Raw genomic sequence first — 14,710 nt, forward strand, 5'->3', positions numbered from 1 at the left:
CTGTAATCAGGAGATTTAAAATGTTCACTTTTTGGGTTTTTTTCCGCAATCTGCTGCAAAATTTCACTGTTTTTTTTTTGGTTCAAGCTTGAGTGTTGAACTCGCGTCACTTGACATAACTTTTATTTTCGAGGAGGACCGTGCAAAGCCGGGCGAAGCAGCTAGTATTTAGTTAAAATTTGAAATCCTTATGACCAGTGGTTAAGGTTTCACAGAATTTTGAAAACGAAATTTTAATCAATCATCCCGTACAGCATGCATCTACTACCCGAGTTTATTATAAGGCAAATCGATTATCTTTTAAAAATACTCTTGTTGAAACTTCGATAAATAGAAAACATACTTGGGGCAAGGGCATATTAATAATGTATATTTTTGTGAAGGAGGTTGATACTTTACAGCTTCGTGAAGAAAAATAAATATTTAATCAACTAGCTCGTTTCCTTTAGGGTAAAATCTATGCCTCAGAAATCTGTATCTCAGAAAAAGACTCCTTTCTAGTTAAGATTGATTAGATAAAAACAAAATTATGGCGCCCCCCCCAAAAAAAAACTTTGGGAAATATGTATAATAAATTGCATACATCTTATATCAAATACTTCTCTGAAGAAGTATTATAAAAAAACTAGAGGACCCGACAGACGTTTTTCTGTTAAAACTTTGAAAATTGAAAAGTTAAAAAATTTCAATAAACTATCAAGTGTTTGAACCGTTTTTTTTTTTTGGAAAAAATAAGTAAAAAGAAAATGATTTAAGCTGCTTGGTGTCAGAATGCGTATATTTATTACAATTTGATTTATCTAATGCCCACTGAGCAGTTGTTTCATTAACTATTTTTGTCCTCCATACTTGATGGTTTGTTCCTTCAGCCATACTCAAACGATAGAAAGCGTCCTCAAATATTAAGTGTAAAAAACTAACTACCCATCTAGAACAAACGGGGAATCCCGCTGCAAAATCCCCTACATGAAAAAGAATAAGACGATCGAAAGGATATCGTTCAAAAAAATTATAAAGATAAAAACAGTTCTCTGAATAAGCGAAAATCACTCATCCCCCCCCCTTCCGTTGTAAAATAAACACATTCTTCAACTAAAATGACTAAAAACCCTTTAAAAACGAAAAGCAATTCTTTGCAATTTGAAATATTTCGCCAAGTAAACAAAAAATACAATACATTACATTAACAGTAGCTTTAAAATGTAAATGAATGATCATGCAACTCTATTGTTTATAGCCAAAGTCGCCAAGCCACCAAGTTACTGTAATCCAGCCTATCAGTGAGCGAAGCCAACTCCTATCGATTCTCAGTCCGATCTTTTGAAAGAAAACTTTTAAAACTTAATATATTGCCTAATATGTTCTTTCCACAAAGATAAAGATCTTCCGGGGATGTTTCGATAATTCGGAATCTGGCGATCGTTTATCATTGGCGTCAATTTTTGGCTCCAGCGCCTGCGCGAGAGGTATTTTTCGTTGCAAAGCTAAACAAAGAGAACGGAAACATCTATTTACATAGGGCTACAATAAATCAGCAGGATTACCAAAATAAAGTTATTAACGCCAAAAATGAGACGACCGCGCCAGATTCCCAATTATCAAAATATCCCCGATCTTCCACTGCACTGATCTTTTGTGTACAGAACTACCCCGTTGTATTTTATCTGAACAAAAATAAAATGTGTTTCGTCTTTAAATTCCATCATCTTTTCCTTTAATAATGTACTGATTATTCTTGACATTGGTGCCAAAACTCAGATGGATTTGAGCCGAGAAACAAATGTTGCTAGGCACGGTACTTTCTGATCATTTGGTTAGGAAAACTTAAAGCACCGATGCGGTCACATGGTTACCTCTAACTTCCTTTGTTCAACTACGACGACAGAACACACGTTTTGCGTGAACCTTCCATCAGTACTTTACTTTAAAATATATCACGGGACTTAAAATCATTGCTTTCAAGAAATGAAGGCTTCACTCTCTCTCTTTCTCTACGTTTTATCTATTATCAATTGACATATCACAGTAGGAAATTTCATTACAAAAGGCAGAGCTGGCTTTCTTATTGTCCTTTGGCAGCGGGTTAAATATTTATTTCAGTTCTAGTTCAACAATAGGTTAAGATAAATATAAATCATTTGGGAGATATAACCATCCAATGTTTAAATTAATTTATTAATTAACAAAAACGTTTCCGATTCGATCCATCGCGCTTCGAAACCATGCTTGCCACAACTTAATTGCACACAAAAAATTTGATCAAAATCGGTCCAGCCGTTTGAAAACCTTATGGTGACAAACGTCCGCACAGAAGATTTTTATATATTAAGATTAATTAATTGAATTAATAGAAAGAATTGAAATGATTCTATTACGGGAAACTGTACAAAAAATATTCAAAAAGTATTCTAAAGTATAGACTATTCGAAAAGTATTCTTCAGCAAGCATTAGATGGCATCATTATTCCATGTCTTTGAAAAAAACTGAATGACAGGAGTTTCCCCCTGTACACCCGTCCTATTATGGTCACCAAAAAATTTTAATTTGCCAAGCATTTTGGAACAATTAAAAAAGAAGTAGCTTGACTTAATAAAAAATCGGAAAAAATAAATAAATAAGCAGTTTGTCAAGTCAATGCGTTACATCCTGGAAACTCTCAGAGGAGATGAACAGTACAGGGTGCTTAAAAAAGAACTCCCCTATTTTGAACTGACATAACAGCGAAACCGTGTGAGATAGGAAGTGAAATAAGTTGCATGTTGCACCAGCGCTCTGGAATTTTTTAACCTCCGATTTTCAAAAATAGTTCAAAAATTCAGAGAGCGCTGTAGCCATATGTTTTTTAATTGATGTTCGAGAATGGGTTCCCCTAATTTGAAATGACATAACAGCGAAACCGTGTGAGATAGGAAGTGAAATAAGTTGCATGTTGCACCAGCGCTTGGAATTTTTTAATCACCGATTTTCAAAAATAGTTCAAAAATTCAGAGAGCGCTGTAGCCATATGTTTTTTAATTGATGTACGAGAATGGGTTCCCCTATTTTTAACCGACTTCAAAAAGGAGGCGGTTATCAGTTCATACCGTATGTATGTTTTTTTTTTGTTTGTCCACTCATAGCGTCTCACCTAGTGAACCGATTTTGATGATTCTTTTTTTAATGGATAGGGGATGGCTCAACTTAGGTCCCATTACTTTGTTTGACCATATTTGTTCTTTAGAAAAAAAGTTATGGGCAAAACAACAGTAAATTTTATGCAATTAAAATGATATTGTAGCGAAGTTCGCACTTTTCAATCGTGGATAACGGTGGCTCAGTGGTAGAATTCACGTCTCCCACACGAGCGACCCGGGTTCAAATCCCGACTAGGACAAAGTGAATTTTACTAAAATTTCGTTTCTACTGTTTCCCGTATTTTCTCGAATCTTCTATTAATTTCTGTATCTTTCCAAGTCTGGAAAGTTCCAGCACTTTCTCAAGTTGTATATAAGGAGATGTAACGTTCATTCGTGGTTCTGAATAAAGATCTCGAGTTGAGACTAACGAGTATTCGCTTCATTTGGCTTTCACATTGTCTTCGCTATCTTCATCTACGCGACAATATGAAACACATTGTTATAAAAGTTTGGTGCCATATAACTGTAACATTAATAGTAATTGTAATGATAATTTTGAATAAAGGCTTTTCTAAAGCAATACAGGGATATAGAGCCGCACTTCTTACTAGGTAACTTCTTACTTTTACTGAAATATCTACATTTACACTAAAAAGAATGAAATAAAAAAATTTTGAAAAAAAAAAATAGAACCGACTTCAAAATTGCTCTAAAAAGTGAAAAATAATTTTATTCTTTAAACACCATCGATAATAAAGTCAGAACGAACAACGTAAGTAGAAGCACAAATTTGTGCTTCTACTTACGTTGTTTGTTCTGACTTTACTATTCAGCACAAAGGTATTTATTTATCTTACCATCGATAATGCTTTTAAACATAATTTTTGAAGTTGGCGCAAAAACAAAAAGTAAAATCCATTGTAACCATGCTTCGTTCATATTTTTATCAAAAAATCATCCAAACTTAGGAACGGAACATTTATATCGTTACTCAAATATGCTGTCATCAATGCGTAATGCATGTGGTAGTGAAGAAACTGGACCTGGTTAAATTTATACTTGTAGTTGAGTTATGGCTGTGAATGATTTTATCGATCGTTTTTGCGCCAACTTCAAAAATTATGTTTAAAAGTATTATCGATCTTGTTTAAAGAATAAAATTATTTTTCACTTTTTAGAGCAATTTTAAAGTCGGTTCTATTTTTTTTTCAAAATTTTTTTATGAACTGACATAACAGCGAAACCGTGTGAGATAGGAAGTGAAATAAGTTGCATGTTGCACCATGCCTCTGAAGTTTCTTACACACCAGTTTTCAAAAATAGTTCAAAAATTCAAAGAGCGCCGCAGTCAAATGTTTTTTAATTAATGTATGAAAGTGCTTATTAATCAGAGGCCAAATCTCATTGCTCACACTGATATGGCTACCTTTCACAGCTGTAACATTATGCAATCAAATGGCCATGTTATTGCTGTGATACACTGTAAAAAAAATCCGTAAAATTTACGGAAAAAAACTGTCAGCCAGGACGCCAGTTTTCTTCCGTTTATTTTACAGAAATCTTCCGTATTTTTATTATTTATTCAAGCTGATTTATTATTTTATGAAGATTAAAAAATGAAACTATACTTTCATAAATACATTTCAATATTTACTATACTACTACGAAATACATGTATACAAAGGTACATTTCCGAATATGCCTCTGTAACAGATGACAAAAAAACATAATAATAAAATATTGATTAGGATGCAATGAAATGGAAGTTGCAAACGATTTAAGACTTACTCTCGCTTTAAATAAATATAAGATCAAAAACTCGAGCACGAGAACCAAAATCCAAACACGCGGGCGAAATTTCGAAGATTCGAAGAAAAACAAAGTATAACCGGTTCCAGATTCAAAAAAACAGAGAAATCCTGTATTTTATTACGAACAGTTTTTTTCTGTAAAAAAATACGGATAACTTCTTCAAAATTTAGTTTTTTTTACAGTGTAGGTGGCCATATTTAACACATCGCAACGAGATTTGGCCTCTGATCAATAAGTACTTTCATACATTAATTAAAAAAACATTTGACTGCAGCGCTCTTTGAATTTTTGAACTATTTTTTGAAAACTGGTGTGTAAGAAACTTCAGAGGCCTGGTGCAACATACAACTTTGTTTCACTTCTCTATTTCACACGGTTTTGCTCTTATGTCATTTCCAACTAGGGGGAGTTCATTTTCAAACACCTTGCATTTAAAATTAATAGAATTTATGAAATGAAAAGGCAAAGAATATCGATTCCTTTCTTACCATTCACTATTAGAACATGCTTCCACGCCTCAGGATAGTGGTCTTGAACCAAGCGCATGAAATCCACGCCTGTTTCGATGACTGAAATCGAGAAAGAAATTGAGACGTTTTTAGTAACAAAACCCGCTCAATCTGTTTTTTAAAATTCTTCATTAGACACAAAAAAAAAAAAAAACATTTCACGCCATAGGCGCCCATATGCGAAATTTTAAGGGGGCTCAAATATTTTCGCAATGGTTAAGCAAGATATTTTCCCTTTTGGAAACCGATTTAGGAACCAGACTAAAGTTATTAAAGTTTGACATTTTTAACAACTCATTCATGACTGGAGAAGAAATGTTTTTACATTTTGCAAAGAAAAAAGTACTAAAAGCCAGGAAGTTCTAATTTCTAAGTGGGGGGGGGAGTGAGCTCCCACTTGCTCCCCCCCTATGGGTGTCCATGCTTCACGCTCAGTCTTTTATTTATTATTATTGTTATTATTTTTTTCACCGTTTGAATTGCATTTGATGCACAACTTCGTTTTTGTTTTCTTTTTAGCAGTTTTTTTTTTTTTTTTTCTAACTTCAAATGGCAGAGAACTTGACAAATTGATAACAAAGACAGAAATATTTTTTTAATTTTAAAGACTATTTCTATTATCTTAGTTTGCACTAAAAAGTATGAAATAAAATAAGTACAGGATTTTTTCTGATTGCAACACTTAAAAATTTTATGCCTTTGTTAATTTTAAAGCAGTCAATAAAATTAAAATTAAGATTTTAAGAGAAGAAATAAAAGAGGTATACTAAATGCTATTTGTACAAAGCTGTATACCGCCTATTGTTTTCCTCAAATTTTAAATTTTAAATTTATTGGCTGCTTTAGAATTAATATATAGGCACAAAATTTTTGAGTGCTACAATTTCATAGGGGAGTTCTCGCCAAATAATCCGTAAAACTGAATGATTCCGTCTATTAATACCAATGACTAAATTTTTGAAATTTCGAAAAAAGTCAAAGAAGCCTAAACTGGATTTTTGAGTCATGAAATTTATTTTTCTTTCTACACATTGAAGGTGAATTTTCACAGATTTTTAAAAAAAAATTTAAACCAGATTGTTGAAGATGCATCACTTGAAAGAACTTTTATTTATGAGGTAGACCGTGTAACACCGGGCAATGCAGCTAGTACTTTAATAAAAAGAAAGTAAAACATCAGTGTTTATCCTAGTCATTTTATGTACTAAAATCATTTTCTTGTGTTTAAATCATGTTTTTCTTTCTTTCTTTTTTTTTTACTGTAAAACTAAGGTAGAGAGTCAAAGAAACCCTTTCTTTACTTACCACATTTATGTACACAATCCTGTATACTGAAATCCTCCATGTCGAAAATATAGGTCATTTCGTGCAAATTTCCTCCGTTCTACAGACAGAAGAAAAAGTGTTGGAGAACATGTAGGGGAATGTGGGGCAAAGTGAAATAAGGAAGATAACTTACTTTTTTCAAAATGAACAAGCCAGAAACTCGTACCGAAAATTACATTGCATAAAGAAAGAACAATGTATTTTATAACGAAACTTGCATTGAAACATTTTTTATTATTGGCAGTAACTTTGTGCCTCTGCCTTAAAAAAAGGAAGAAATTTTTCACTTTTTTTTTTATGAAGCAAAGTGAAAAAAATAATATATTTTTCGAATGAACTATTTTCTTCTTGATTATTAAAGATATTTTTATCAAATAAATGACTAAATAAAAGAATGGATGAATAAATGGAAAGGAAATGAAACAATAGACGAATAAATAAATAAATTAATAAATGAGAAAAATAAATCAGTTAATAAAATAGCGAATTAACAACAAAATAAGTGAATGAATGAGTATCTACAAGAGAATTATTGAATGAAAGAATGCAAATGAAATAATAAATAAGAATACATAAGTGATTGGATAAAAGATTGAACTATTTCATGTATTTCACTTCGCCCCCATCCACTATGCCCCGCATACTTTTGACTAACTGTGCAAAACATTTAAAATACAAAAAAACTTAAAATTGAACAATTAATTACTGCAGTGAATACTAGTAGGTCTCAATAAATATTTACGATGTTTTATCAAAAACTTTATCATCTTATACATATAAAATCTGAGTATCTATCTATCTATCTATCTATCTATGTCCAAGCTTCTTCTCCCGAACGACAGTGAACTGACCATCGAACCAGGTATCGATGGATTCGTCATCTTCCCGTCTTCATGTTTGGCTATTTAACATAATCCTCCGATAATAATTAGCGGAGATATCAATTAAAAACTATTAATTATGACTCTTAGATTTCAAAATCAAATCCCTATTTTTCGAAGGCTTTCCTCCATTCAAATTATTTTTCAGTGCTTCATCTCAACTTTCCGTCGATTGCTAATTTAACGTTTCATATTGTCTTTGTTTCGTGCGTGATTTTTTGAGGCTTTCCTCAATTCAAATAATTAAGTAATATTTCTTTCGGGAGTATTCGACCTAAAATACTTTAGGGAATCATAACAAATGCAATAAATGAAGCATTTAAGTTTTATTTCACGTCGTAAAGTAAATGAGTGATTTACATGCAATTTATTATTAGTTTGCATAGTACTGATTTAGAATGTAAATTTTCCTGTTTTCGTGTAATATAAACAATCTTGGCAAACACTTCCCACTGATATAAATCTTGGTGAGAAGATTTTGATAATGGGATTGTTTAATTCAAACAAGAGTACTACTTTTAGTCACAGAAATTGATAGAACAAGCAAAAAAAAAAAAAAAACAAAAACAAAAAAAAAACAAAAAAAAAAAAAAACCAAGGACCCAGAAAATAATTTTATTTTCCCAACAGTTATTTTTTAATTAATTTTTTAAAATATCCGATTTTTCAAACAAGCCGTGGTCTTTATACGTCACAAATGATGTACTTTGGCGCATCTTTCTATCGGCTTTCATTTTTTAGGTAGCCCGTGCAACGCCGGGCACGCAGCTAGTTTAATAATAATAAAAGTAATCTTTGACTTTCAACAAAATATTACAGTACGAGTATCAATTTTTGAAAAGTGAATGTATTATCATATTCTTAGATTTTCAGAGGTAATTTTTTCTTGACTGGAAGAGATTGCATGTGCTATCACATAGTTAAAATATTACTCGATAGTTGGCGCTAAAAGTAGAGTAAATATTTCACCATTTCATATTTCACTTTGTCCCGCATTCCCCTACAAACGAATTTTGCCATTTTGCAAAACAATTTTTGTTAAATGATATCAACTCAACAGCAACCTATATTTTACTGATGAACATTGCCTCCAAATAATTACAGAGTACGATTTCGATAAACTTTTTTTTCTGAGTTTAAGCAAGTGATTGATTAAAAACTAAAGCATTTTTTGTAAATTCTTTTTCGGTTAAAATAAGACTGACCACTCAAACGAATGAGCTACAAATTCTGGTATTAGAGGAAAATGTAAATGGCCAAAGAAATTTTCACTATTTTTTTTTTAAACATAATGCGTGTCGTTTTTTGAGTTTCTAATTGTGAGTTCGTGGAGTACGTGAAAAATCTTTTATAGATTTGTAAGTGTTTATGAAGAAAATGCAACCAGGACCTCATTACCGCACAGGCCAAGTAGGCATGGGACTGTGGTCCCATCTTCCTTGAAAAACTTGTGTACAGTCGACTCCCGCTACAACGCGATCCGACTTACGCGAAATGGCTATAACGCGACTTTTTCCCCCGGTAAAGAATTTTATTCCCAACGCAAATTCTTCACCCGCAACACGAAAATTTTTCGAATGGAATCGCGGTTTTTTCGTGAATGGACCTTCATTCCTTTGACATTGCTAAGGGTGGAAGTTCCCACACCGTACTAGTCTAAACATCGCTTATACAAATAACTACTCCTCATTTTCCATTTATTTTTTTCATTCTATATGATAAAGTGGATGAAATATAATGACACCTAAGAGCATTGTTTCATTTAAAACTGTGAAGATAGAAGGAAAAAGAGAAAGTTTCAACAACTATAGTGCATTTGTTTTTCTTACTACCTAATGTACGTACCGTAGTGGTTTATTTTACGTCTTCCTTTCCTATTGATCATTGACTTTGTTTGTCCTAGACGTTTTTTATATTAAATAAAACGGTTTTTTTTAAATACAATAAATAAAAATTTAATTTTTTGTTTAAGAAACAGCAATGTATTGTTAAGAAATGGTTTTCAACAATTTGAGGTGGTGTTTCCAAGTGTCTTTAATCGTATGGGTATGTTCATAAAAGTTTTTACACATACCCTTTTCCACAACGCGAAATTTCAACTTACGCGAAGGGTCTTGGAACGCATCCCTCGCGTAAGTCGGGACTCGACTGTATAGCATTAAAGAAACATGCATTTTTAAGAAAATAATTAGCAATCAATGATTTATTAGCGTAAGGAGCGACACAATCACCATCTTGGGGCTAAATGCCGCTTTCTTTCTATGTCTGTGATATGATGAAGTAGCGTGCTTTGATTTCTGATTGTTGTGTTTCTTGATTGTAGATTGACATGGAGTTAATCAGAAATCACAATTAAGGAGCAAAGCACACTACTTCACCATAGATAAACACAGAGAAAAAGTGGCATTTAGCGATTTAGCCCCAAGATGGCAGCTAGTTATTACGTGAGTTAAATATTGTAACGGATCCGGTGCGACTTCCAACTTTCTTGAAAGGACGACACAGTTCTTGATTAAGAATACAGGAAATTTATTTACACTATGTACACACAGGGAAGATCGTCAACAACTGCTAAATTAATCATCAGCAATTAAGCAAATATCACACAACACCGTATACTCATCAGTTACACACGTATTTACTTGCAAATACGAAAAACAACACAGCGAAATGCCTCGCAATAAACAGAGCTAATACACTCTCAGTACAAATTCTCAATCGAAACTCCCTTTTTATCATGCGTAACGGCTTTTTATACACACCGAAAGAGACCTCTCAACTATTCCAGAAAATACTACACCGTTCTACACTTTCTTATTTCTTTTCATTAACAAATTTTATCAATGAAAAATAGGGGACCGTATACTTCAGCCGAATGTATAGGGGCTGTATATTCATTACGGGAAACTATTTACAGGTTACGTTACTACAATAATTACTATTTACAGAATTTGTAACAATATTTTTCAACTTACTTTTTTGTTTTCTTGCCTCAAAGTGGCATAGTCCATTTCCATGTAATAGGAGAAAAATAAGCACATGTCGTAGCTTGACATTGCCATGATAAAACCTGAGGCAGGAAAAACAAAGTTACCTTTAGAAAATCAATTTGTTTGCTGATACATAAAGTTAGCTGCACGGTTAAATGAAATATCACTAAAAAGCAAAAACGGGCATGTAGGGAAGGAATTAATGCCTCCGTAATACTAAATGCCTATCACTGACTCGCTTTTAACATGGAGCTAAAATGGACCATGACCCAACTTAATTATTACAGGTCATGACAATCGATGAAACTTGTGGCAATAAAGAGGGCGCTGCAAGAAACCTGTTTTCATTACTTTGCCATTGATTGGTTGATGCAGGGCTTCCTATCAGCGCCTCTTGCGATCAAAATGGGCGACGTCCAATCAAAAATAAACAAACTTTGAAACGTTGACATTGATTGGAGGATACATGAGCGGGGGTCATAGTTGCATCGGTTTAATACAGAAAAGTCAGAAAATGTCAAGGCCCGTAAAGCGTCAACGCCATTTAGTGGTGCCATGAATGAACTCAAAACAAGGGAATGAGATCCAGTCAATGTCTGTACGCAGGTCACTGCCATATGTTGAAATTATTAGATATTAAAAGCTAAGAATTCAACAATTGATTAATTTTCAAAATTTTAACTTAAAAATTAACCTATTAACAATTTGTTTTGAATTGTTCGGATCCATCGCCATTGCAACGCCTTCGTTAGATGTCCGTTGGGTAGTGCTGTTTTATGAATTCTTACCATAATGGATATTCAGGAGGTGAATGTTTGATTCCATCTTCATACCAACACCATCGTTGAACAGCCGCTAGGTAGCGTTGTCCTCCGTACTAGAAGTCGTCGCTGGCGTTGACGGAAGTTCAGTTTTTGAAGCAAATATGTTAGGCATTTAGTATTACGAATGAGGTTGAAGGAATATGCTTTTGTCGAAGTTTCTAATTCAAGTTAAGTTTATAAGAGACGCTTTAAGAGCTAAGAGGGGACGCCTTACACCCTAGAGGAATTCGACTTTTGCATTCCAACTTTTGGTAGTATGTACATACGGCTTGTCTCCGTTTAACCTGCAAAACCTTTAATTTCTCAACCGTAAGCCTAGATAGGTACTTCCAATAGCAAAATTGGTCAAAATGAGTAGCAGGGTTAAGATATCGAAAGTTTAAAGCGAAAAAAGAATTTAACCAAAAAAATACGGAATCTAAATTTTTATATATTCCCTAAGCCCTGATTACATATTTAGGAGAGCATCAAGTAACAATTCGAACCCAAAAGGTTTAACAACAGTACGACTAATACTCACCAAGAATGAAACATAGCATTTTGTGACTTATAACACTTTACACTCGTGGCTTTCAGAGGCCATATAGCGGCTAAATAAATTTGATCCCGCCCCCCCCCCCCCATTACATTTTAGGAGCTTTTGAAGTATTTTTTCACGCATCATAGAATATAATTCTCTTTTTCTTTTCAATAGCAATGAAAAGCATACAGATATACTGTTTTTTGCATCAATAATTACTGTAATTTGTGTTCTTCCGGTAGGACGATATGGTCCCTTGTTGTTGCATGCCCCCATGGTCAGCAGAGCAAGAGCAGGTCCATGAGTTTGTTTACCCTCAAAAAATCCAGCACCGTCAGTGGGTCTCCAGTCAGATCCTTCCTGGAAATCCCCAGGCACGACAGTATATGGTCAGACGAGGCCTGCTCAACGGAACACTTGGAACAAGTCTGAAAGGTCTTTGACCCCCTCCGAAAATTTTAAAGTTTTAAGATGTCCACTACGAAAACGGGCAAGAGTTGTTTGTTCCTGTCTGTCAAACCCAGGGGTCAGGGAGCCACCAGGTCGTGAACATCTGTACCAATGGTGTTCTGGCTGGACAATCCAAGTGATATTATCCCTGTGTTTAATCTTTGAGTGGATCTCCTGAAAGGTGAGTGATGCCGTTGGCTCCGAGACCTCAGCAGCACCAGCTTTCGCCAAGTTATCCGCGATCTCATTACCCTCTATTTCCACATGGGAAGGGATCCACTGCATGTGAAGCTGATGAGAGACGGAAAGTTGTTTTAGTTTGTTGAGTATTGAAACTCCTACACTATCTCTCACACTTTGCCATCTGGTCAGGTGCTGTATTGCACTTCTGCTATCGGATAGAATCCAAATTTCGGTACCGTGGTGGAAAAGCTCCAGAGAGTCTAGGGCTTCATCAATGGCTATTAGTTCACTACGGAACACAGAGCAGTAATCAGGGTTTCTCCTCTGAATCCTCAAGTCAAGGTTTTGCGATTTGATGTAAATTCCACTACCAGAGTGTTTATTATCGTCTCTACTGCCATCCGTGTAGACTCGAATAGCGCCAATTGGAATCTCTCCGATTCTCTCTAGAGCTACTTGTCTTAAATAGGCTGGAAGATCTGTTTGTTTATTCACTTGAACCGGTAAGTCAGGATGGAAAAAGACGCCGTCAAGATCATCCGCTGGGTCTAGACATTGTGTCAGATGATGTGATTCCACGGTATTATCGATTATATTAAGAGAGGCTAATTGGCTGAAGGGACTGTTCCTTCTGAGCCTTTGGTTATCACGCCAATTTTCGAAGTAAATTGAGGTACGATTTTGTGTACCAAGAGCTCTGAGTTTGTTGTAATATTTTGTTAGGTATGCTCGTCTCCTAAGACTTAGCGGCTGAAGGTTTGCCTCATAAAGCACAATATCACTAGGACAAGTGTTTCTCAGCCCGGTAATTTCTAATCCGGGCAGCGCTGAGCTGGACTTTTTCGAGTTTTTGCAGATTTGTAGCAGAGGCAGAGCAATAAATTGGGATGCCATACTCTAAGATTGGTCTAATTAGTGAGATATACGTGTTTCTGATTGTTCCAGCATCAGACCCCCAATCACGCCCAGAGATGTACCTCAAGATGTTTAGTCTATTTCTAGCCTTAAGCACAAGATGATCAATATGACTGTTTCCCGGTATTTCAGGGTCCAACACAAATCCCAAATATTTTGGATGTTTATCCACATTCAGCCGTTGTCCATTCAGTAAAATATTGGGATGGTAATTATACATCTTTCTGTTAGTAGTAAAGAATATAAAGGTAGTAAAGGGGCATCCAAGCTAAGTCAGTCCTCCACCTGTTTTTTGGTGCTCAAGTTCTTGCAACTAACGGAGGCTGCTTTTTTTCCCCACCCATGAGTGATACATCTTTACCTGCTGATGCTGCATATGGTCCCTTTGAAATTTGAGCTTGAATATCTCGGTGAATATTGGTCGAACTGTCATTTGTTTGCGTACGATTTTTTTTTCTTTTTGTGATTTTTAAGCATAAAAAAGAGGAATTAGAGGAATATATAAGGACCGTATAAAAAGTCAGATTTTAAATTTTTTCACTAAATCCTTTTTTCGCTTCAAACCTTCGATATCTTAACTTTGCATCTCAATTTGACCATTTTAGAAATTGGAAGTATGTATCTTAGGACTACTAGTTGCGAAAATATACGTTTTTTAAGTAAAAAGGAACGCTAAATATTCTCACGACGGAGAATAGCTGGTGACCAGTTTTTCGCCTCTGCAAAAAGATTTCTTTGTGATTAAGTAAAGATCACTTGATCTATTTCTTTACACTGTACTTTTGAAATGTAACCTGAATCATTAAGCTCCGAAAAGCCATTCCGCAAAATTAATTTACAAAAATTTATTTCGTATGAGTCAAACTTCAGGTAAATAACTGCAGTAATCTGCAATTTGTGCTTTTTAACGTAGTCATTTCTTATTTTATGTTATGTTTTTATTAGTACCTTCAAAATTAAGATTCAGATGATCGGACTGCATCGGAGCGATAACTGTATTAATTTTGAAGTAAGTAATAAAAATAGTGATTGCTTCTCACCTCTGAAGTCAGCAAATCCACAGTATCGAACTGGCGTGCCATCTTTTGCAAAGCCCAGACAAGCCGTCCTTTCGTACTTCTCCGCCACCTATGAAAAAAATTGGAAGAGTTTGGAACATAAATAAAGTACAGATTTTTTTTTT

General features: G+C 34.4%; 1 protein-coding gene across 1 annotated transcript in view; it reads right to left on the minus strand.

The window, feature by feature from the left end:
* The window catches only part of LOC129226189 (SEC14-like protein 2), a 38,606-nt gene that overhangs the window by 7,594 nt on the left and 16,302 nt on the right, over positions 1–14,710 (minus strand). Inside the window, exons 6-8 of the mRNA XM_054860788.1 lie at positions 14,568–14,655; positions 10,621–10,715; positions 6,744–6,822 (exon numbers count right to left, since the gene is read on the minus strand). Of these exons, the coding sequence (XP_054716763.1) occupies positions 6,744–6,822; positions 10,621–10,715; positions 14,568–14,655 (262 nt within the window). The remainder of the gene's footprint in view (positions 1–6,743; positions 6,823–10,620; positions 10,716–14,567; positions 14,656–14,710) is intronic.

The sequence above is a fragment of the Uloborus diversus genome, chromosome 7 (assembly GCF_026930045.1).
Source record: "Uloborus diversus isolate 005 chromosome 7, Udiv.v.3.1, whole genome shotgun sequence".
Taxonomy (NCBI): Eukaryota; Metazoa; Arthropoda; class Arachnida; order Araneae; family Uloboridae; genus Uloborus; species Uloborus diversus.